The 24,603-nt window shown below is 41.0% G+C and overlaps 1 protein-coding gene across 2 annotated transcripts in view; it reads right to left on the reverse strand.

Moving 5' to 3' along the window:
* Positions 1-23,552, reverse strand: part of adam28.1l.L (ADAM metallopeptidase domain 28, gene 1 like L homeolog) — a 54,708-nt gene extending 31,156 nt beyond the window's left edge. Inside the window, exons 1-6 of one of the 2 annotated variants that reach the window (XR_001934282.2) lie at positions 23,413-23,552; positions 10,224-10,306; positions 7,678-7,754; positions 4,365-4,443; positions 2,095-2,171; positions 542-719 (exon numbers count right to left, since the gene is read on the reverse strand). Coding sequence is in view for 1 of the 2 variants with exons in the window: in NM_001127746.1 (NP_001121218.1) it covers positions 542-719; positions 2,095-2,171; positions 4,365-4,443; positions 7,678-7,754; positions 10,224-10,306; positions 23,413-23,470 (552 nt within the window). In the remaining variant the exon portion in view is untranslated. 2 annotated transcript variants of the gene reach the window in all.
* Between the last annotated feature and the right edge of the window lie 1,051 nt (positions 23,553-24,603).

Consider the following 24,603-nt stretch of genomic DNA (forward strand, 5'->3'; position numbering starts at 1 on the left):
TGCTCTAGTGATGGGCGAATTTGTCCTGTTTCGTCGCGCAATTCACAAAACGGGCGGAAAATTTACGAAATGTGAATTTTGACGCCAGCAACAATCCGTCGGCATCAAAATTGATGCCGGCGTCCAAACTGACGGCGAATATGCGCAGCAATTTCACAAATTTATTCGCCGGTGGCGAAACGAGCAGTTTCGCCTCAAATTCGCACCTGCCAAATAAATTCGCCCATCACTACTGTGCTTTCTTAATATCATGTATATAAATATAAGTGCTTTCTCAGGACACTTTATCCAAAGTATTTACATGGCACACATGAATTATTTATTACATATTCATAAGTCTGCCGCTATTACACTGCAATCATGAACAGCCCATTAGCCCACGTACATTACACTAAAACAGCCCCCTTGGGTATATTTAACTTTATGTATGAGGACCCTGTAACATCTGCACAGAACCTTATATCTCAAGAAGACTTACAAATATAGTGCAGCATACCCCCTTATAACCATCAACAAGCTCAATATTTGCTGCCTGGCTTACTTCAGCAGAGGTGCCGGAACGAGATTTCTTGACAACAATTTCCTTTCTATATGTTGTGTTGTCCACTCCACAAGTTTTGGGTATCTCCATCTGGGCTTCATAAACAGCATGTGCCTCGCTGTCAGTTTCCTTCAGAGGCTCAATTAGATACATTTGGCCTTCCGTCTGGATGAGCCCACTATGAGAGAGCAGAAATTCTCCATTGATAGCCATAAAAAATATCATACTCTATTTGTTTCAGTCGGAAGAGAGGAATATTTATAACCTAGACCAGCGGTCCCCAACCAGTAGCTCGTGAGCAACATGTTGCTCTCCAACCCCTTGGATGTTGCTCCCAGTGGCCTCAAAGCAGGAGCTTATTTTTGAATTTCAAGCTAGAAAGCTAATTTTAATTGTATAAAAACGAAGTATAGTGCCAAGTAGAGCCTCTTGTAGGCTGCCAGTCCACATATGGGCTACCAAATAGCCAATCACAGCCCTTATTTGGCACCCCAAGGAACTTTTTCATGATTGTGCTGCTCCCCAACTCATTTTACATTTGAATGTGGCTCACAGGTTAAAAAGGTTGGGGACCCCTGACCTAGATAATGCTTGCTGTAATTTTTTCCTTTCAGGGATCCCCCCCCCCCCAAAAAAAAAGGCTTGCTTGCTGTGGTGCACCCCCAAAAAGTTACATCATTTCTTCTACTACCTCACAAGACTTTTTGTTTTCTGACTAAAGCAGGCCATAAACTGCCAAAGAAGTGTATCTTTCCCCAAAATGGCCACCTTGAACTGGGTGATATCAGGCTGATCCAATTGTTAGGCCCTAGGCCAATAATTGGATCATAACAAAGGTAAATGCAGGCCATCGGGAGAGGACTGCATCAATAAGCTGATGTGGTCTTTACCCAGAGGGGAATATCAAACCTGATTGATATCTGGCCACATTTTCAGCCAGATATTGGCTGGGCAGGCCTTTCTCTCAAAGTATGCTCCAGTTCTAGTAACCCATTCAACCAGCTAGCATTAATTATTTGGAAGCAGAATTTGACCTAAATTTAACCTAAAAAGAATTCTGTGCCTGTTATTACATTCCTACTGAAGGCCTAAGGCACCCATTTCCTTTTTCAGCAAGTCTGAGCTATTTGCATGAAACACGCTTCGCACCCTCACAAAAAGTGTGTGATGGTATTTCTCCTTTGATTAACTTAAATTTGATTAAATTCCTTACTGTATGCATATATTCAGTCTTAGGCTATTCCATAAGGATATCAAAGATTAGTTTACAACATAAACTGTTCTCAGGGCCCACATTCTGCAAAGCTTTGCATTTGTGAATACACTTAAAGAACTGTGTTTGCTGTTAAGTAAATTGTATATACACATACATATCATCAATCCTTATCTATCATTTAACTAAAGATTTTTCAGTGGACGTTTATGTCAACCCAAGAACCTGAATTTCGTGAATTGTTATATAAAGCATAATTTCCCCTTTAATTCTTTCCAGTGAATAGGTTTATTCACCCTCGTTGCTGTATAAACGGTAGGCAAATTCAGTTCCATCTTACCTTAACCCACTGCATGTACTAAGGCTCAGCAGCGACCCGTTATCATTCTTCACATTTCCTTGATAATAGCAGTGATGCTGCAATGGTTAAAAACAATGATTTAAAAAAAAGAAAGCGGTGTTAAGTCTGGCTAGGTGTGGCACCTCCAAAGACAGACAAAGGGGTCCGTTTACTAAAGTGCGTTAAAAATATTCGCACAATATATAGACAGAATTTTCGCCAAATATGTTATCGCCAGTTTACTAACATGCGGTAAATATAAATTTGCGAATATTCTTGCGCAAGAATAATTGTTCGCCAGTTATCGCATTCGCTGAAAATAACGCTACGTACACATTAACGCATGGTTTACTAAACAGCGAAATGTGCTAAAGACAAAATTAACGCCAGAATATTCGCAAACTTTTACCGCCACCTATGTAGTGGCGTAAAAGTATTTTTTTCGCCAGAAAATTTTTAAGGGGCAGGAAATATCCCATAATACTGTTTTTTTTTTTACCCATCATACTTTACTGACAGGAGAGAGATCTGTAGCTGTTGCTGACAGGATGTTTTGGCTTCTGCTTCTATCTGGTGCAACAGCAGCAGTTTCAGCTCAGAGGCGTATTATTGGCAGCGGGCACCACAGTCCAAGGATTTGTCAGCCTCTACGCTTTTTTGGTTTCATTGTGATTGGCTACATTAAACTGTGCATTTCTATGAAGCAAAGAGATTGACTGGTATGATTTCTTGTTCCTATGATTCTATTGGCAGAAGGATTTATATGATGCATACATGTTTGATTGATGTTACTCTGGTGATGTTGTTGGTTGGTATAATCATCAGTCAATAAAGTTTATGAGTTTTGAAGATGCATTTCTGGCCATAAATGTCACAGTAAAAATTGCCATAATAACCGCCATAAAACAAGACTATTCTATAGCATAAATATTCGCAAAAACTTAATTTTTCGCCAGAAAATCCGCAACTCGCTAAAATTACCGCTAACGTAAGCTGGTTCCTTAACGTAGTTACCGCAAGTGATCGCAATGACTTCTGAGCACATCGCTGTTTAGTAAACTTAGTCGCTGCGAATATTCTGGCGTAAAAATATTCTCGGCGATAACATGCGGAAACTTAAAGTCAGATTTACCGCACTTTAGTAAACGGACCCCAAAGCAACAGGAGCCTTGGCAAATTATTTCATCACAGAAGGAAGTTTAATTTTAGAATACAGAAGTATTCAGCAGTCTGCAGAGATGTATATCTCTCTAGTTTACAGTTACATTACATTTTATAATACAAAGTAATTAACATTATCATATCTATCATTTGATAGGCTATAAATTGCTTAATCACTATGATCTGTTATATTTTTGCATTAATAGCGAATGTTATACAAATACGTATGTCATAAACATCAGTCTCTAGGTTAACTTTTATCACAGCTTTTCTATTTTTTGCCAAATTCCCTTTTCATTGTTATTTGTTTTTTCATTTTAAATTGCTTTTTCATAGTCAGGTGTTCCTAAATGTGGTAATCATGGCAAGCAGTCATTTAGTAACAGGTATTAATATTCATATAATGCACATATACTCATCACTAATCAAAAGGCCTCAAATCTTAGCCCTAACAGAGGTTTTAGCTCATGAGTATATAGGTCAGCAGTATGCAGGGGCGATCCTGGCCCCTTGAGGCAGCAGCAGTTGCTACCGCCCCCCTCCCCCGTGCGCTTACCTTTTTGCGCCTAAGGGGGTCCAGGGGGGTCCACAAAGGCAGAGAGAGCCTGGACACTAGCCTAACTGCACTCTCTGCACTAGAAGAGCTGAATTTCCGGTTTGAAAACCAGAAATTTGCCTCTTAAAGTACCAGGAGCCGCCTCTGGCACCTAATGGGGTGCTGCCGCCTGAGGCAAGAGCCTCAACTCGCCTCATTGGCGAAGTGCCCCTGGCAGTATGTTATGTTCTAAACCATTAGACTGGCATCTCTATATTACTGGCTCATTAATGAAGGCTTAACTGGTGCCTGTGCCAGTGGTGTAACTAAAAGTTATTGGGCTCCCTCAACTTTTGGAATAGGAAGATGCACATGCACATACATTGAAACTGCTTATTAGCTCCAACAATGCAGAGCCATAGAGGTATGGCATGTGTAGAATATTTAAGTGCTATATTTATATTTAAGTGTTGTATTAGCAATGTAAGTTCTCTTCCCTCAGGCTGTTAATTATACCTGCTCCATATTCTACACAACAATGCCCTTGCCCTCCAGTAATTGCCCTGCCTTTTACCTGGATTTTAGGGCTGGTTGTTACTGGTGTCCCATCCGGCAGGTAATAAGTCTCAGTGTAATTTGCAGACAGCAGGTCTCTGCAGGAAAAACACACAAATGTTCTAAGCTCTAGTGCAGGGATCTGCAACCTTGGCTCTCCAGCTGTTAAGGAACTACAAGTCCCACAATGCATTTGCCTTTAGACTCCTTCATTAGACTCCTTCATTGCATTGTAGTTCCTTAACAGCTGGAGAGCCAAGGTGAAATAAATAAAAGCCATAAACATTTTCCGAACACACAATATTGTTATATCCAGGATCTATGGCTTTAGGAAAGCTGCTTCTCTAAAGGGGACACCACAGGGCACATTTTCTCTGCTGCATTAATCCAATAGGCTAACATCTGAACAATGGGCACATTCTTACAGAAGGGCCCAACGTTTCATCCTTACTAGGCCAGAGTAAAATACAGCATCAGTGGGAGAAGTAAATCTAGGGATGTGGCCCTAATAATAGCCCACAACAGGAGACGATTCAATGCTGGAAACATAAATAAAAACAAAACAGCAGGTAAGAGGTTAAATACAGAGCCATGATTGAGAATTGTATTGTGTGTGCCAGGGCTCTGAGTGGCACTAACATAACAAACTGTCTCATTGTAATCTACTGTAAATCTGGACTTTATTCCCTGTGAGTGTGCAGCCTCCGCAATTTACCTCCTACAGTGATATCGGAGTGTAAGAGTCAATACAGCTTCCTTCATATGGTTAGCAGGGCTCGCTGACCAGCACCCGGCCTAAATAACTCAGATATAGAATCATATGCAGCTGCGCTGTTTAATCCATAGCTGGTGTAAACTATAACTCCCAGCATTCTCGGCCACAGTTTAGAACAGCTAAATAACATTTCGTATTTCCTATAATTCATAATTTGAGTAGAGCGCCATTTAAATTTATGAGAATCAGAATAAGCGATGAGCTAATGAACTTCAGTGATGCTATATAGCATTCCTTTGGGTGATGTGTTGCATGTGCAAAATAATGTGTTGCTTCCTAGAAGAGGACAGCCACCATCTTGCCAAGAATGTATTTTTACAGTTTTCTTGTCTATAAGGCCTATGGCAGCCCAGGATTATCCTCCGCCAGTGGAGAATGCCCTGTTGTGCACATTAAGCCTTAATTCAGTAGAATGTGTCTGTTATTTGTGGTATACTCTGTGCACCACTAATGGACATGACGTTTGGGTGGGTACAGGAGTGACCACTATCATTCTGTAGAAACAACTGTAACACTAATCATAGTAAACTTCATAGTTTTAAATATTATATCCAAATTATACACAGAAAGGGAGGATCTACTTAATATACAGGTATGGGATCCGCTATCCAGAAACCAGTTATCCAGGAAGCTCCGAATTACGGAAAGGCCGTCTCCCATAGACTCCATTATAATCACATAATGAGGATTTTTTTTAATTGATTTAATTTTTCTCTGTAATAATAAAACAGTACCTTGTACTTGATCCAAACTAAGACATAATTAATTACTGTTGAAGTCTATTGGGTTTATTTAATGTTTACATGATTTTCTAGAAGATCCAAATTGAGGAAAGAAAAAACCAGGTGGCTCCCATTCTGGATAACAGGTCCCATACCCGTACCATATGATCCGTAAGAGATGATCACCCACATATTAGCGTAAATTGGCCACATTGCATTTAACCTGACCACTGATTTATCAGGGGAAATATGACCAGTCACCTGACCAATGAGCCATGGCATGAGTGGATGAGATAACTGATTGGCATGATTTTCTATTTTGGAAAGTGATCTATGACACAGTTACACCAGTCATCAACTGGCCAAATGGCAAGGCAAGAGGGTCTCATAAATGCCCCAAGGATCATACAAAGATTGATTGATGGTACTGTATGAAAAACTGGTGTATGGGCCACCATTGCACCTGGGCACCTTGTTAATATATGCCTATACAAAGAGCAGCATAACAAAGTGCAATCCCATGGGGATGTATCAGCAGAAACTTGGGTAACTTGTCTGTGCCACCTTCAACTATAACAGTCAACATTAAATTTGTGCACACAAGCCGCTTAGTATAGTCAAACAGCTTTCATGTGCCGGCCGTCTGCCTATAACTTCTTTATCGTTGGCATGAGGTCATCACAAAAAAGACAAATAATCCTGTTAAACAGAACCAGGGAGAGACTCTATAGTGACAATATCTCATGCGCACAAAACAGTAACATTCAGCTACAGCAGAGTTCACTTCTAGTACTTGCCAAACGCACATTAAAGGGAAAATGTGCCAAAGAACAGATGTGTCGAAGCATGAACACATAGCAGATTCCAGTGTAGTAGAGAGGAAAGTAAATCCTTCAGGATATAGCTCAAGGGGTGTTATAAGCATTGCAAACATCAATCACTTATTGTAGGGTGCTTTGCACTGACATGCTCCAGATAGGAGGTGTTGCAAGTTCCATGAACTGAAAATTATCCTACAATATGTTGTTTGGGGTATTTTTTAGAATCAGGCCTGCTGTACCATGTGTATACAAGAAATAAAGCAGGAGTCACAGTCAGGGATTCTTTCTTACAGGTAGGTGCTATGTCTATGCCCCTGGATGAACTGCATTGTGGTCTACCCATTTAAGATTGGTTAGGTTGTATTAAAAAGATAATTGCAGGGCTGATGCTGGGCTCTGGACAAATTGCTTTTGTGTCCTTGGATCAGTCACATAAGGGTGGAAACCCTTCAGCAACAGACTGTATCCACAAGCATTATTTTGTATAAGCAACTAGTCACCTGTTGTAAAGGAGTTATACACCCAAAAAGCTTTATTTTTTCCATAGCGAAGGAAATCTTATCGTAAACAACTTTCTGATATACATTAAAACCACTGAAAATATTTAAACTTGCCACTGATATTGACATCAATATTTTTTAATTCTGGTCTCTGGTTCTAACAGAAGTCCTTTCTTTTCCAGCTCTGTTAATCAGCTGGAGTCAGAACAAACAGTGCAGAGACTATAAACAGCCGGACAGGTACTACTCTCAATAACAATTATGTAAATCATGGTCAAGTTCCCTTTTGTATGAAACTCTACAGCTATATTTTTGTCAAGCACAAACATCCATGAACAGAATTATGAGCTATAGCCAGTGTAACCTGACCCTCGTTTTCTTATCATGTGAGCATTTTCCTGATAAAAGAAGGTTGTGTTTCAGCTTTTCAGGAGCATTACTATACCTTTGCACGGTATAGCAAGTGAAACTGAAGTACATCATGTGATGTATGATACACAAACATATTACTCACTCATTCTTCTCTAGGTGTAAGACCAGGTGCTTCCCTCCTAGGTGAAGGCCATACTGCAGCACATCAGGATACTTGCCCTGGGGTAACAGAGGGAAATAATTATCAAACAGTCCATGAAGTGAAATGTAACCTAAAGATAGGGAAAAAATGAAACAAAAAAAAAAAAGAGTTATTGCATTGCTCCTCCTGATTAAATGCCTACATGGCTGATGGTGCCCTTCATTGAAAGTCTAAAGAGTAGGAGATACACACAATCCAAAGTGGACCCGTCACCCAAAAAAATATTTAAAATCCTATTTTATCATATTAGTCAAGCAAAATGAACTTTGATTACACTATATAAATTTGAATCTTGCTTCTTTCAGTTTGGGATTTCAAAATTATAGCAAGCAAGCAGCGGCCATTTTTTTATTAAGACAAGCCTTGCATCATCTCAGAATCTGGTTTGTGCACCAGAATGGGGGACCTGATGTCCATCCCCATGCCCTGGTTACACATTTAAATGGTAAAGAGAACGGGGGAATGTGTGGAGAGCAGTGACATCTAGGAAGTCCTGAATGGAAAGTGAAAGTAATTGTCTGCCCCGCCTCTATGCCCAGGGCATAGAAAAGTGGCAGACAATATTTGATTGACATCTGAGATTTTTAAATGAGCTTACAACAGCTATGAATGCTTTAATAAAGAATAGAAATTGGATTTCATGTTTAATTTTAAAAGGACTTTTATTATACAGATTTTTGTGTCTGGGTGAAAGGTTCACTTTAAAAGGATTTCTAAGTCAGCCCAATCAGTATCTGGTGGAGCTCCTATTGCATATTGTGTGGGTAGGTCATGGATAGGGCCCCATGCATGGCCCAATAAACTGCCTGTTGGGTAACAAAACCGAAATCTGCTTTGCGTGTACCCTGCCCAATGCCATGTAAGGAGCAGAAGGGAGAGAACCCAGGAACAGCCTGGCTTGTCAATGGCTTTTTAGGATTTTAAACATTTATCTGTGTCATCAACAATTTGCTGTTGTGTACAGAAGGGAAGACGTGTATATTTGTATGTTTTTCTTTACCTACAGTGGCCAATAAATCTGACATATTTATCATTTAATAAACTGTACAGTTTTATAGCTCAACGGCATATTGATCACAATTAGCATGTATTAAATTCAGATGGCAATGCCCAAGTTATATCTGTATTTAATGATGTTTCAGCTATGCCATTGGTCCTCATCATCCTATTGGCAAATGTTCCCAACATGTAATTCAGCACCGCTCTCCACCTCACTGAAGGAAACTTGAGGCTAATTGGACACGTCAAGCACTTTGCATTCAAGTGGCGACAGTGTGACAATGTCGAATGCAACAGCATAAATGTGGATCAGGATAAGATTTGACGTGAAGCCTAGTTTGCTGTTCTGGATTATGGATGTATAAATATTACCAAAATATTTAAATCCATTCCACTTGCAACAATGGCTGCCCAGTGAGCTGACACCCAAGGCAATGTCCTCCTGGGAAAAATAAATAAAATGGAAGTGTGGTGCTGTTAGTTCTTTTCCCCTAATATATTGGCGCCCCCTGTGAATCTGCCTTTTCTTATCCTTTAAAGGCAATAACCAGCAGAACCTGCTCTATAATCTCGCCCCTAGGAGAGCTCTCTAAAGCTCATATGGCCCTGATTGTTTATGATTAAGGCTAACTGCTTTGCCAAGTGATGTAATGATTTCCTTTGCTACACATTCTTATAAACACAGAAAACAAATACTTTTCTAGGATTTGTGCCATGCACATACCTTGTCAGCAGGGTCTATTACATACTAATAAATATGCGGATTAGCTCTTTGTAATGGATTCTATCCATGACTGCCATGCATGTTAATGCACGCCTTGGGACAACAACTGAGCTTTATAAATACACAATATTTATACACTACTATACTAACGTTTATGTTGTGATTTTGGATACAATACTTTAAACATATTATTTCCACCAGAAAAAAGTATTTATTTTTTAAATAGGATGGTATAGTGACAACCCTGAATTTGCAGAACTACAACTTTAGCATCCCCCTTTCAACTTGAAAACACAAAACATGACAGCACTGGTCCCATAGTAATTCACATGTATTATTAGGGCAGCTCCTGCCACGAGGCAAGGTAAGAACCTTGCCTCAGACGACATCAGTGGCCGGTAACAAAGGGTGGCAAAAAGCCGCCTCTTGTAACTTTAAGAGCCAAATGTCGGGGTTTAAACCCAGGAATTTGGCTCCACTAGTGCAGAGAGCACTATTGCGCTCATTGCACTAGCGATGCTGTCCCCCTTTTACCCACTCTGATGTTTTAAGTGTGAAGCGGGAGCGGGTGAGGGCGGCACAAGCCCCAGGATCACCCTTAATTATTATCTTAACAACGGCACAAAGGGTGACAGGTTTTGTAAACACCAGAAATCAAATAACCAGATTACTAGACCTAGAAAAAACATTCTGACTTTTATTGCACTGTAAACAATGTGTGGGAATTAAGAGGCCAGCAGCAACCAGCAGGCAGGGGACATACCTGAACATCCCTCTTGTACTGAGTATCAATCTTCTTTGGGAATACAACTTCATAATATGGTTCAAATGTTAACTTGAGAGAGGCTGGAAATGAGAGAAAACAACAATCAGCATAGTACAAATTCAAGGTAAATTGTATAACAATCAAGTGTTTCCATGATGGAAACACTTGAAAAGAGGTTTCATTTTGATGGTAAAATAGTCATATTATGTGGTCGGCACCAGATCGACCCTCACTCTTAGGGGTGAAAGTGAAAATCTGAAGTAGTTTCACCAAAAAAAAAATACCAAGTTTTGGAGAATTAACTTCACAGTGGTGAAAATTCACTTTCCATTGGTGTAAATTTACCTCTCTTTTCCAGGCTAACTTTTTCCACTGAAAATTCTCAGAGCACAAGAGCGTATTTGAAATTTCTCCAGGTTCACTATTATAAAGATAGAGCAGTTACTTTTAAATCTCATTATCGACATCGCCCTTTCCATGCTAATTTTCTCCATGGCGAAAATTCTCTAGAGCAATCATGCATTAAACCATTTTTTGTCCAACATTGGTCAGAAAATCGTTCGGGCAGGCCAGAAAATTTTCATTGTTCACAGTGAAATGTATCCATTGTCCAATTGTTTGCAGGGCCAAACAGGCAGCTACCCACAGTTTTCCTGACTTTAACTAGACGATATCTAGTAGCAATAACTGTCAATCTGTAACCTTACATTTGTTTTTAGATGGGGTCCATGATCCCCTTTTAGAGGCTGGAAAGATTCAGAAGAATAAAGCAAATAGATCAAAAACCACAAAAATAAACAATAAAGACCAATTGAAAAGCCATTCTATAACATACTAAAGGTTAACTAAAAGTGAACCACCCCTTTAAGAGGAAGTGACATCACCTTCTGTCTGTGAGAACTCATCCTGGTGGTCTAGCAGGGGTGCAATGGGGACAACCACGCTGGAGTTGCCCACCACATCGAGTATCTTCAGTGTCTATGCGCACACTGAATGGATAGCCGCGCCATTAGTTTCCGGCGTTGAAGCTGCGGCGCAGATGATGTCATTGCACTGTGGCGCGAAATTCTAATATTTAAAGGGCTCACTGCAAGTTTTCAAATGCCCTATGAAGGTTCCTGGGTGCTCTCTAGTTGGTGTTTTGAGTGTATTACCGATGTATTGACCCTTACCGGTCCCTGATTATTCATTCCTGCTGCCTCAACTGACCCATACCTGGCTTGACTACTCTTCTGATTCTGTTTTGATACCACGTTGATTCCTCTCTGTGTATGTCCTTGGCTTGTGACCCTGACCTTGCTCTGGTTACCTGTATTGTACTGCATTGCCAGTTGTGGTTTGACCAAGCCTGTTCATTGGACTCCACTTACTGCTCCTTCGTCCTATTAGTACACGTTCTGTTCCCATGCTCGCCCAGAACTCTGTGCCTGGTTCTCCCGAATTAAGACCTGGCGGCATCTGAGTAGTGGACGGCTTCACTCGAAGCCAAAGGCGGCAGCCACAGGCAGAAGAGTGGGCTTAGACCAGAACATTGGGTTTGTTCTGGGTAAGGGATTCCGTACGTAACACATGTCAAGAGACCAGATACTGTGTTGCCACACACACAGGTAATATTATTTGATAAGATTGATAAGAGTGAGGCATTAAAAATAGAACACATTTCCTTTTTTGGTCAATTTTTGGGGACAAGGCTGTTCCTTATTTAATAAAGAATAAACATTACATCAGAAAGCATTGGGATTACTTCAGGTGTTTAGGCAAACAGGGTAAAAACAATGGACAGAATACAGAAGTTCTTGGAAAGCACAGGGCATTTATTCTACTGCCCTGAAACACTCTCTATATTTGTATTTTTTCACATGTGGGAAAAATAGAAGACACACACACACACACACACACATATATATATATCCACTAAAAGAGATCCGCACTCACAGGTCTTAAAAAATTATAAGAAGTTTTATTGTTCTCAAAGAGAAAGGATTTGGAGGAGGCCGAAATGTTAGTCTCGCATTTAAACAATAAAACTTCTTATAATTTTTTAAGACCTGTGAGTGCGGATCTCTTTTAGTGGATTTAGATTGAAATTTTTGACACTGCACCCAGGCAATCTAAACAATTTATCAAGAGTGCTGGCGACCTCGTGGAATATATATATATATATATCCCTCTTTGAAATTAGCTCATTCAGTTGGGGTTATATAAAAATAAAAGGTTAATCAATTATATTTGAACTTCCACATATATATTTCACAGATTGAAAAGAAACCATGATATTCATACGGTTGGAGATACTTATGATACTTAAGCAATTCACAATTACATCAATGCAATGGTATATTTTGACGGTTTTTTACCTGGGTCGGAGGAGATTAAGCACAGGCAGCAAAATGTACCATGTTCCATTGCCTTTAAGGTTACTAAAGGGCTACCTGCAAGCTGCACCTTTTCATAGTTAGTATAGGAACCGTGTTGACACATACTGCAGATAAAATCGGATTTCAACTTTCACCTTGGAATTATGGGAAGTGGCATACACATCACATTATTAGTCACCTGAAATTACTTGAAAAGCAGGCACAAGACTGGAGATTAGCAAAGCTAGCGGCTCCGAGATAGACTCCACGTGACAAGGGGAATACACAGAAAAATGTGTGTTATAAATAATGATAATAACAACAGTGGGGCATTTTGACTAAGTGGAACTTCACCTGTGCACCAGGGCAGAATACTACAGTTCTGACTGGGACAAGTGACCAAAAATTCAAATTAATATAGTGTTACCATACTGCAATATAGCCACATACATGGCTACATCTGATGGACTACCATGCAGACCAACTGTATGGATCACTCTACAGCGAGCCCAGTTTTTTTAGTGCAGTCACTGTTGCCATGAGGTTTTTACTTGTAACATCTACAGAAGGCATTATATGGCATGCAAGTTTGGGGTCAAGAAGTTTACTGTGCTATTGAAAACAAGTCACAGAAACAAAGGCCTAAGGGTAAAGGGAGGGGTACATAAGAATGTTGCTGTTAAAGGAACAGTAACGGGGGCGGAGCTTGGATGTGATCGAGAGCAGACGTGGGTAGCATGAGCTCCCGTACCTTCATAGATCCTGTGCTGTTATTTACTGCCATATACTTCTGAATCTACCTGGACTGTAAGTTTACTGCATTGCCATTACACCATGCCTCCTAAAAGTGCCACAAAGCCCAAGGCGGACAGTGTCCAGAAATTTTTTGCCAGAGCTGTTTCTCAAGATGGCGACGCGGCCTTGGATCCTGTGTTGGAAAATGCGTCACATGCCACGACCGAGCCCTCAGTGGCTGAATGCTCTGCTGGGCCATCAGCGGAGCCGTCTCTCTACTCACTGATGTTGGCAATATCCGAATCTAAAGCATCTCTATCCGCTAAACTAACTGAAAACACGGCTACGGTCACGTCTAAGATAGAAGAGATCAGAGTGTATCTCTCCCTTATCCGCCGTGACATGCAGAAGCTACGAGAGTGCACAGGTGAGGCTGAATGTCGTATATGTGATTTGGAAGACGGGGTACATCCTCTACAACACCAATTACAACGACTTCAACATGATCAGAAATTACTGATAGCACATGTGGACGACTTGGAGAACAGACAACGCAGGTCTAATCTCCGGATCATTGGCCTACCAGAGGGGACGGAGGGCGCGCATATGGAAACTTTCCTGGAATCGTGGTTCAAAGATAAACTTGGCCCTACCATATTCTCTCCGCAGTTTGCAATTGAAAGGGCCCACCGCGTCCCAGCGCGCAAGCCTCCTCCAGGGGCCCCAGCCAGAGCTGTTGTGCTCAAAATGCTTAATTTTAAAGGAATAGTTCAGTGTGAAAATAAAAACTGTGTAAATAGATAGGCTGTGCAAAATAAAAAATGTTTCTAATATAGTTAGTTAGCCAAAAATGTAATGTATAAAGGCTGGAGTGAACAGATGTCTAATAAAACAGCCAGAATCCAACTTCCTGCTTTTCAGCTCTCTAACTCTGAGTTAGTCAGCGACTTGAAGGGGGGCCACATGGTACATTTCTGTTCAGTGAGTTTGCAATTGATCCTCAGCATTCAGCTCAGATTCAAAAGCAACAGATATGACCCATGTGGCCCCCCTCAAGTCTCTGATTGATTACTGCCTGGTAGCCAGGGTAACCAGTCAGTGTAAACCAAGAGAGCTGAAAAGCAGGAAGCTGGGTTCTGACTGAAAAGTTATACATCAAATCACTCCAGCCTTTATACATTACATTTTTGGCTAACTAACTATATTAGAAACATTTTTTATTTTGCACAGCCTATCTATTTACCCAGTTTTTATTTTTACACTGAACAATTCCTTTAAGGATAGAGATGCTGTGCTCCGTGAGGCACGCTCCAAGGGTGATATTATGCAAGGTAACACCAAGATTCTACTGTTTCCAGACTTCTCCACAATTGTTCAGAAGAAGCGCAACTCCTTCACAGTTCGTCGGATACTCCGTGAGCATAAGGTTCAGTATGCTCTGATGTTCCCAGCAAAGCTTCGCATCACCACCGGTGACTCCTCTATATTTTTTGACCAGCCTGAAGCCGTCATGCAGTGGATAGAGACAAACATCCCTGATGCGCGGAGACATCGCTCTCCACGTCGTGGTAATGCTGATCCATGAGGCCCACTGTTTACCGTTTACAATGTCTGCTGGTCGTGAGTATATCTCTCCTGGAATATGGCCATCTTTTACCACTTTCCTGCTGTAGCGGGCATTACCTATAGCATTCTACGTTTGCTGCCTGTGGGATTCCTGAGCCCAAATTTTTCACCTTTTATTGTCTGCTTTATTTGACAATGGGCATACTCTGGGACGCTATGGCGGTTGCTATACTGGGTATGGAAATTATTTTTCATAAATTATGGCTGGTACAATCCAGGGACTGGAACACTACCCGCCACTAAAGTTGCATACTTACTTTTTCCTCCGGTTTTGCCAAGTTACAGGTATAGGCTCAGCTATGTTTATGTATGAGCAGTGGTGGGAAGGGGTTAGTTGAGTCTCAGGGGTTAATTTTTATTTTTTCTATTTTTCTTTATACATTACAAAGGCTATTGTTGGCAAATTGTGTGATATATGCATGTTGAATGTACACTCCGCATCTGTATGTTTGTTTTGGTCCAATGGCTACGGTTAATATATGCTCTTGGAATGTTAGGGGCCTTAACTCTAAGTTTAAGCGGGCACAACTATTTCAGTACCTTAAATCCTACTCTCCTTTGCTATTATTGTTGCAAGAAACCCATCTCACTGGGCAAAAGATTTTGGCGCTCAAAAAGGCCTGGGTGGCTCACCACTACCATGCCACGTTCTCTACGTTTGCCAGAGGGGTAGCTATTTTAGTTAGGAAGCACTTATTATTTGAATTGTTGTCGATAAAAACTGATATGTATGGTAGATTCATTCTACTACACTGTAAGATCAATTCTAAACCATTGATATTGGGTAATATATACCTCCCTCCCCCTATGTCTATGGATCTCCTGGACTTAATTTTTAAGAAGGTATTGGAATTTCCCCCGGCCCCATTCTGCCTACTTGGTGACTTCAATTCTCCCCTTGTTCCCCAATTGGATAAGATGTCCCATAATACTCAATCCTCTACTCCATTAGCGATTTAGGCAAAGGGAATGCTACTGACTGAAGTGTGGCGTTGGAAACATCCACAAAAGAGACAATTCTCCTGTCATTCAGCCACACACCAATCTCTCTCTAGGATTGACTTGGCTCTAGCTTCACAAGACTTCCTACCTTGGGTAACAGAGATCTCCTACCTTCCCAGGGCATTCTCTGACCATGCCCCACTCCTTTTATCCATCCATATAAATAGCCAACCTATTGACAAGATGTGGCGCCTCAGCCCTATGTGGTTGAAAAACTCGATAGTCCAAGAGAAGTTGGTACTGGAATATAATGAGTATTGGATTAATAATGGGGATTCATCTACTCCAGCTGTAACATGGGAAGCTTCTAAAGCGGTTGCACGTGGGTCCCTAATATTTGCTATTAAGCAGGCTAGAAATCACACTAAATGAGAGATTCAATTGGCTGAAAGGGAGCTTCAATCAGCTGAGAGAGAATTTGTAGATCGACCTTCAGAGTTCTTCCATAATAATTTATGTAAAGCCCAAAAATCCCTGGAACTCATCCGTACCTCCTTAACCCAAAAAAAAAATATTGTATGCTACTCAGCGTCTATTTGACCGTGGTGAAAAAAGTGGGAAGACACTCGCATATTTGGCTAAAACTTCCACACCCACTACCATGATCCCTAGAATTAAAAAAAAAATGAATGGGGATATTACATCCTTACCTAATGAAATCATATTGACGTTTCAGGAGTATTATATCTCTCTATACCAATCTCAAATAACTAAATCCCAAGAGTCCATTAGTCTTTCCCCCCTCTTTATACTCGGCCTTAATAATTTTGATACATAAATCGGGCAAAAACCCCGAATCCTGTGATTCCTATCACCCAATATCACTCATTAACACGGACACCAAGATACTAGCGAAAATCCTGGCCAACCGGTTGATCAGGGTTATTGCCTCTATCATTCACCCGGATCAATTGGGCTTTATGCCCACTAAATCCACCTCTATTAATCTTAGACGTCTATATACCAATCTGCAAATGCCAGGGCTGCCCGCTGTCTCCTTTATTGTTTGCTTTGGCAATTGAACCTCTGGCCATTATGATTAGACAGGCTACCAATATAACTGGGCTCCACTACAAAACCTGCGAAGAGCGCATTGCGTTATATGCAGATGATATTTTGCTATTTCTTGCAGATCCAAGTCCTTCCCTTCATAATGCCCTTTCACTTATCCAAGAATATGGGACATACTCGGGCTTGAAGGTCAACTGGGATTAATCCTCCATTTTACCGGTGGATCCTATCCCTGGTGTCCTTTGACCCCCATCTCTCCAGTTACAGTGGTCCGACCAAATTAAATATCTGGGAATTATTGTAACTGCCAAAGACTCCTCCTTTATTGATGACAATCTACAACCATTGCTTGGTACTTTTATCAGAACGGCAACCTCCTGGAAGGGTCTTCCTTTGACTTTGTGGGGGAAAATCAATCTATTTAAAATGATTTTCCTACCGAAATTTTTGTATTATTTTCGGAATGCTAGCACGAAGATACCGAAATCATTCTTTAGCAGAGTCAATAGTGCTTTAATCTCATATATATGGGCGGATAAACACCCTAGGATCTCATGGAAGTCTCTTACAGCTACTGTCCCAAATGGGGGCCTGGGACTCCCTAATCTTTGGTTTTACTATATAGCAGCACAATTGTCACATGTGCATGAGTGGCTGGTTCCTAATCCAGAAGACCCCAATATGTTATTTCACTCCCTTATCCTGGGTTCGATCGAATCCCTATGCCACTGCCCTAAAAGGAAGTTAAAGGACTCTACTACTCTGCCTCCTGTATTGAGGGCCCCCTATGATGCATGGCAGACCGCACGGAGGCTACAGCACTTGTCAAATCCCTTGCTTACTCCATACACCCCCTCTGTGGGGCAATTCCCATCTTCCCCACCTTCGACATCTGCCTGATTTTATATATTGGCCCATTCGTAAAATTAAAACCCTTGGAGACCTGTTGCAACACGGGTCATTTCCAACTTTTCAGCAATTACAAGATTCTGTAGCTCCGATGAGTTTAAATGTGTTCCGGTTTATGCAATTACAACATCCTTGTAGAGCCCAGTTTGGTCCGGGTCCAATTACTTATCATACTTTTCGGTTTGAAGATATTCTTAGAGTAGAGAGTACGAGACAGCTGGTTACTAATTTATACAGAGCTTTGCAAGACCTTGGACCTTCTCCATTTGACTCTGCCCGCCGTAAATGGCAATCAATACTGCCTGAGATAAGTGATGATGTATGGGAGGAAGCCACTACTTCTAGCTATAACTTTCTTATTTCTACCAGAGATAGTTAATTAATTTTAAAGTTCTTCACCTTTATTATTTTACACCCCTCAGATTGCATAATATATTCCCAGATAAATCTCCAGCCTGTCCCAGGTGCCAAGACCTGTCAGCAGATTTTTTACATGTTTTGTGGTCCTGCCCCAAGATTTTTCGATTTTGCGTACAGTGGTTAAATGTTTGAGCGATAACCTGGAGTTGCCTCAAGTCCTCTCTCCTGAAGCCTGTCTTTTGGGAGTCGTAGATGATATGGTTCCACAAACCCATGTTAGAATTCTGTATCGTACTTTGCTATTTTATGCTAAAAAAGCCATTATACTTCATTGGCTTCAGCCTGCACCTCCCTCGGTTCAGTACTGGATTGCTCTGGTCAACCGCTCTTTACCACTTATCAAACTCACTTATGAAGCGTGTGGCTCCTCAACTAAATTTGAGAAAATCTGGGAGAGATGGCTTGAGGTATACTCTAATCCCAATGTTCAGTGATTGCTTTGATTCGAACCTGTTCTTGTTGACTGCACTGTTTTATTTGTATACCTGCTTGCATATACTATGTGGACTGTATATTTTTGATCACACTTGTCTACTTGATATGTAGTGATATGTCAATTTGCTTTTTTGTTAAATAAAAGAGAACTCAAAAAAAAAAAAAAGGAACAGTAACACCAAAAAATGAAAGTGTTTTAAAGTAATGAAAATATCATGTACTGTTGCGCTACACTGGTAAAACTGTTCTGTTTGCTTCAGAAACACTACTATAGATAATATAAACAAACTGTTGTGTAGCAATGGCAGAGATCGAATAAAGACTATATGGCATAGGATAAATAGTGGATAACAGATAAAACCATTATGTTCTACAGAGTTTATCTGCTGTGTAAACTGAGCCTTTTCTGCTTTGAATGACTGCCCCCATTGCTACACAGCTGCTTGTTTATATAAGCAAAAGTAGTTTTTATGAAGCAAACACAGCAGTTTTACCAGTGCAGGACAACACTACCTTATATTTTTATTTCTTTCAAACACTTTAATTTTTTGATGTTACTGTTCCTTTAAGAAATCAGCCAATTTCTCCAGCTCCAATTAGAATACAGACTCAGGATCCAATAACACCAATTGAAAGTTAATCTGTAGCCTCCAGCTGTTGTAAAGCCACAATGGGGGATGCTGGGAGTTGTACTTTATTATAAAGGTCTACAGTGTGGCTGTCCTTGTATATCTTGGCCCACAATGCAAGTTAATTCCACATATAGTAGGGCTCATGGGTGCAATTTTGCCCCCATTCGTGTGCAATTTGGATATTGATTACCAGGGCAGGCCCGGCCCTGTTGCTTACCTCTACCATCGCTACAGTGAAGGATCATTCCTACTGCTCTTGTGCCAGTTGTTCTCTATGAGTGCATCTGGTGCAATTGGGCACTGTACTTAACTCTTGCATTGTGGTTGGCTCCCTTAGCATGTGTGACCATGGACCCAATTAACAGAGCATAAATAAGTAGTGTATTAATGCCTGCCCAAGGGCCACCCATGTCTAGAAACACAACTGAAAAAAAGCATTTTTTTTGCACTCTGAACTGTCAACGTGTCACTTTTTTAGGCCATTGACATCACAGGAAGCTGGGTCATCGCAGCTGCTCGCAACTGGAAGTGATGTCACTGTGCATGCACACTTGTTTACTTGAAGCCATTGATTCCCACATGAACAACCGCTCCGGTTATCACTAACATTTCAGGAGAGTGTGTTAAAGGAACAGTTCAGTGTAAAAATAAAAACTGAGTAAATAGGATGTGCAAAATAAAAAATGTTTTTGATATAGTTAGTTAGGCAAAAATGTAATGTATAAAGGCTGGAGTGACTGGATGTCTAACAGAACACTACTTTTCAGCTCTCTAACTCTGAGTTAGACAGCAGCTTTAAGGGGGGCCACAAGGGACATTACTGGTCAGTGAGTTTGCAATTGATCCTCAGCATTCAGCTCAGATTCAAAAGCAACAGTTATGACCCATGTACCTCCCCCCCCCCCTTAAGTCACTGATTGTTATTGCCTGGTAACCAAAACAGCTGCAAAACAGGAAGTAGTGTTCTGGCTATTATGTTAGACATCCAGTCACTGCAGTCTTTATACATTACATTTTTGGCTAACTAACTATATTAGAAACATTTTTTCATTTTGCACAGTCTATCTATTTACCCAGTTTTAATTTTTACACTGAACAACTCCTTTAAGGTGACGTAAGGCAGGGGGTGAGAAGTCCTAGTGTGTTTAGTAAGTAAAACTATCCAAAAATGTAAGGTGTAAGTCCTACCAGTGTTAGATTGACCCCAGGGATACCAAGAAAACTCCCAGTGGGTCCAGGTGTTAGTGAGTCCTCTTGCTTCTAACCATTTAGTCTATTTCATGGTCATTCCCTATTTCTTTATGGGAAAAAAATTCTTAATAATGGAAGAATATAGTAAGTATATATAAAAGTCTAGGAGAATAAAGAGGATGAGTGAGGAGGAATTATAGTTTGGAAAGAAGCCCATGGTCTAAGGTATTCTGGTGGGCCCCTGGGCATGCCAGTACTACAGAATTCCCTAGATTCCATCTACAAAGGAAAGAAATTAAATGCCTTAGGCCTTTCTATTACTTCATAGCTCACACGCAACACATGACTTCCAATGAAATCCGCATGAGTGCCGTATGGTGCTTTGCTGCACCTTTTCTGTAGAACCCATTATAAATTATTTGTAATTATTTCTATCATTTGGAGATCTTAATAGTCATCTGTATAACATCTCAGTAGTCCGCAGGGAGCAAGAATTCCCAGTGCAAACAACATTGTACTAGTAAATCCTTGGGACAAACAAATGATGCCGACCATATAATTGAGTCCATGGGAATCCAACTACAGGTTGTGGGCTGTATATGGCCCTCTGGTGCACTTTTATAGCCCCGATTTTATAGAGTCGATTTACTGAAGTTCGTAAAATTTGTCTATAAACCATTGGCCACTATGGCTGCAAATATTCCTCCAATGAAATTAACGCTGCTCCTATGTTTACTCAACTGTGATGTGACTAATATGTCATGCGACAAGTATTTATGCAAACATAGTGGTTAGTATCAGCTTTATTTCTGTCAAGTTGCAAATTTTTTGGTGCTCATTTAGATGACCTATATGATCTATAATATCTAATGCTATAGATATTGCTGATTTTTTAGGCACCACTGCCAATGGCCACACTTAGAAATAGTTTGTATAAAATAGTATTTACTGGCAATTGGTGAATGTAATATTTAGGGTTCGGTTCGGGATTCGGTCTTTTTCAGGAGGATTCGGATTCGGGCGAATCCTTCTGGCCGGCCGAATCCGAACCCTAATTTTCATATGGAAAATTGCGTGACTTTTTGTCACAAAACAAGGAAGTAAAAAATGTTTCCCCTTCCCACTGCTAATTTGCATATTCAAATTCGGATTCGGTTCTCATCCGTTTTCCCAGTATTATTAAATATTACTCATGGGCAATAAAGTAATATCAGGAACCAATTATTTTCACATTATATCAATGATTCTTAATTAATTCACTGATAAATTTACAAGTATCATTCTTCCCAGTGCAATCACTCATTTTCACTGCTGTTAAAAAAAGATTTTATACATCTCTCCTAGAGCTGTCAACCCGCCCCCCCGAATTTTATGGGGAGTTACTAGATTTTATAGTCTGCCCCCAGATCTCCTGTCACTCTTACACATTCCCCTGATTTCTGATGTTTTTTCATGATTTTCACAGAAAATCCGATGTGTGCATGTGCAGAACATTTTAGTGACGTCAGTGGGGAGCCATGTGCAGAGTAGGGCTGGGCTGGTGGGCCCTGGCCTGATCCTTATAGCCCTCTCCCAGGCTGATTTCCCTCCTCTGACGGTAGGTTTGATTTACGCACGCTCGGGGAGAGGGTAGGACTAGGGTTGCCACCTGTCCGGTATTTTGAAGGGCTGCCCAGGTCAAAACTTCCTGCCCAGTTTTCCAAATAGGGAAAACCGGGCAGGATTCCCCATGATTGACATGGCGGTTGGCCAATCGCAGCATCATAACCCCGGCCCCTCTGCATCCCAAACCGCCCCCTCCACGTCACAGCCTCGCCCCCTGCCCTGGTCTCCACCGGGGGAAAAGGTGGCAACCCTATGTAGGACGGCTGGCGGTCCCTGGGATGGCAGCCCCTGTGGGCTCTGCACCCACCAGTCCGACCCTGGCAATCTGCACATGTGCAGTGCGGTTTCTGTGGCTGCAGGAATAGATTTCCACTGACGTCATGTCCGTGTATGTCATATACCCCCATATGAGCACTCTGCAAGACTGACAGCTATGCTCTCCCACTTTACAATTTCTAACTTTGTTCCACATAGCACCATTCTTGGGGTAGCAACAACAAAAATTTTTGAAAATTGTACATTTTGGTGGCAATTCCTGCATTATTCTTTAGTAAACCTGGCAAGACAACTTAGGTAGCATCAGTGCGATAATAGGCGATAAAATATATGTGCGCCAGAAAATCCACAATGACAGAAGTGCTCACACTCAAGTAAACCTGCTCTTACATTTTTTTTTTCTGACAAAAATTTAACAAGGGTAACAGGGGATAGGTAAAAGGAAAAAAGTTCCAGTGTGACAAAAAATGTAGGCAGTAAGGTAAACTCACCAATAACATCAGGGGGTCCAGGTGCTCAAGCCCCAGACCTTCAGCTCGGGGAGGCAATGCTAGACATGTAGATTTCAGTGGTAGACTGGCAAAAAACTGGACTTCACTCCAAAAATAGATGCAAATTAAAAAAAGTTTTATTTATACATAAAGGAACATCTCAGAGGGAGGCCTTACGCATTTCGTGCCTTCTGGGCAGCCTATGACTAAGTGCCCAGAAGGCACGAAACGCACAAAGCCTCCCTCTGAGATGTTCCTTTTTGTATAAATAAAACTTTTCTTAATTTGCATCTATTTTTGGAGTGAAGTCCAGTTTACCACTGAAATCTACATGTTTTTTTTTCTGGGCGCAGGTTATTATCGCTGTACTCCACTGGATATGAGGGATATTGGTTAACCCTCAACAAAACATTGGAAATTCTCAAATATTTACAGAAAGATGCTACACCCTAAGTAGAGAGCAGGCAGGGAGCAGGGCGGTGGTAGAGGCACTTACCTGCAGGCTGGTGGGGGAGCAGGAGTCCGGCAGTGAGGAGCAGCAGTGGAAGCAGCATGTCTATGTCCAGGGGACTGTTGTGTTTCTCCCCCGTCTATGCAAGTAGTATCTCCTGCTTTCCGCGAATGATCTACAGGTGCCGAGCTGCAGAGAGATTAATAGGCAAACTGACTCACCAGCAAACAGGTTTCCCAACTCTCAGCCAAGGTGGAAGTTCGAGGCAGATGTAACACTTTTGTTTTTGGCCCTCGCACAACTCTTTGCGATTTTCTTAATCTTCTGCTGTGCATTTTCCTGGGTGTTTCACCAAATGAATTACCCTTCAGATCTACATAAGTAACTTTTGTACATTGCAGAGTTTCCGCTATAGTTATATATTGCTTTAGATTAGAATCATGTAAAGTAGTTCCCCAACAACTGGAGGAATGCTGTATGGACATATGTTTAGGAAACACTTGGGCATATGTCACATGAATCATTCTGACCATTGTGGTAAAAGCTTTTCTTTGCATGTGCTCACTTTCCATTCAAATAATTGGGAACTCCTCCACCTATGACAGACATTAGTGACCTTATATAATGTAAACATTAGAACACTATGGGCCTTATTTATCAAAGTCCAAAATTTTTCTGAATCATATCAGGGACAAACATAAAAAAATACAAATTGCAGTTTTTTTCCGGCCTTCCTTCCCAAAAAGCCCGAATGTTTCAGACTATGGGGCAAATTTACTAACGGCGAATTTTCGCCAGTGTCAGCTTCACACCCATCGCGCCACTTCGCCAGGCGCAAATGCACTACAAATACTCTAATTCACTAAAATGCAAAGTTTCGTTCGGGCGTCGAACGTTGGTGACTTTTCTCTAGTGTTACAGTTATTTTGAGGATCATTTTTATCCCTATACATGGAGGGTGAACAGACCTACGAGGTGGACACCAAGAGCATTGTGTGTTTACATGTGGGCTGCTTTGATTTTTTTTGCCCGGGCTGCTTTTTACTCCCAGTCTGGCTCTGACGGAAGGGCAATGTGAATAAATACCTTGGACTAAATGTTAGTGATGGGCGAATCTGTGGTGTTTTGCTTCGCCAATAAATTCACGAATTTACAGAAAAATTCTGTGAAACGGCAAAAAATTCGCAAAACGCATTGGTCAATAGACATTAAAACATTTTTGACGCAAGCGACAGT

Source organism: Xenopus laevis, chromosome 2L, assembly GCF_017654675.1.
Source record: "Xenopus laevis strain J_2021 chromosome 2L, Xenopus_laevis_v10.1, whole genome shotgun sequence".
Taxonomy (NCBI): domain Eukaryota; kingdom Metazoa; phylum Chordata; class Amphibia; order Anura; family Pipidae; genus Xenopus; species Xenopus laevis.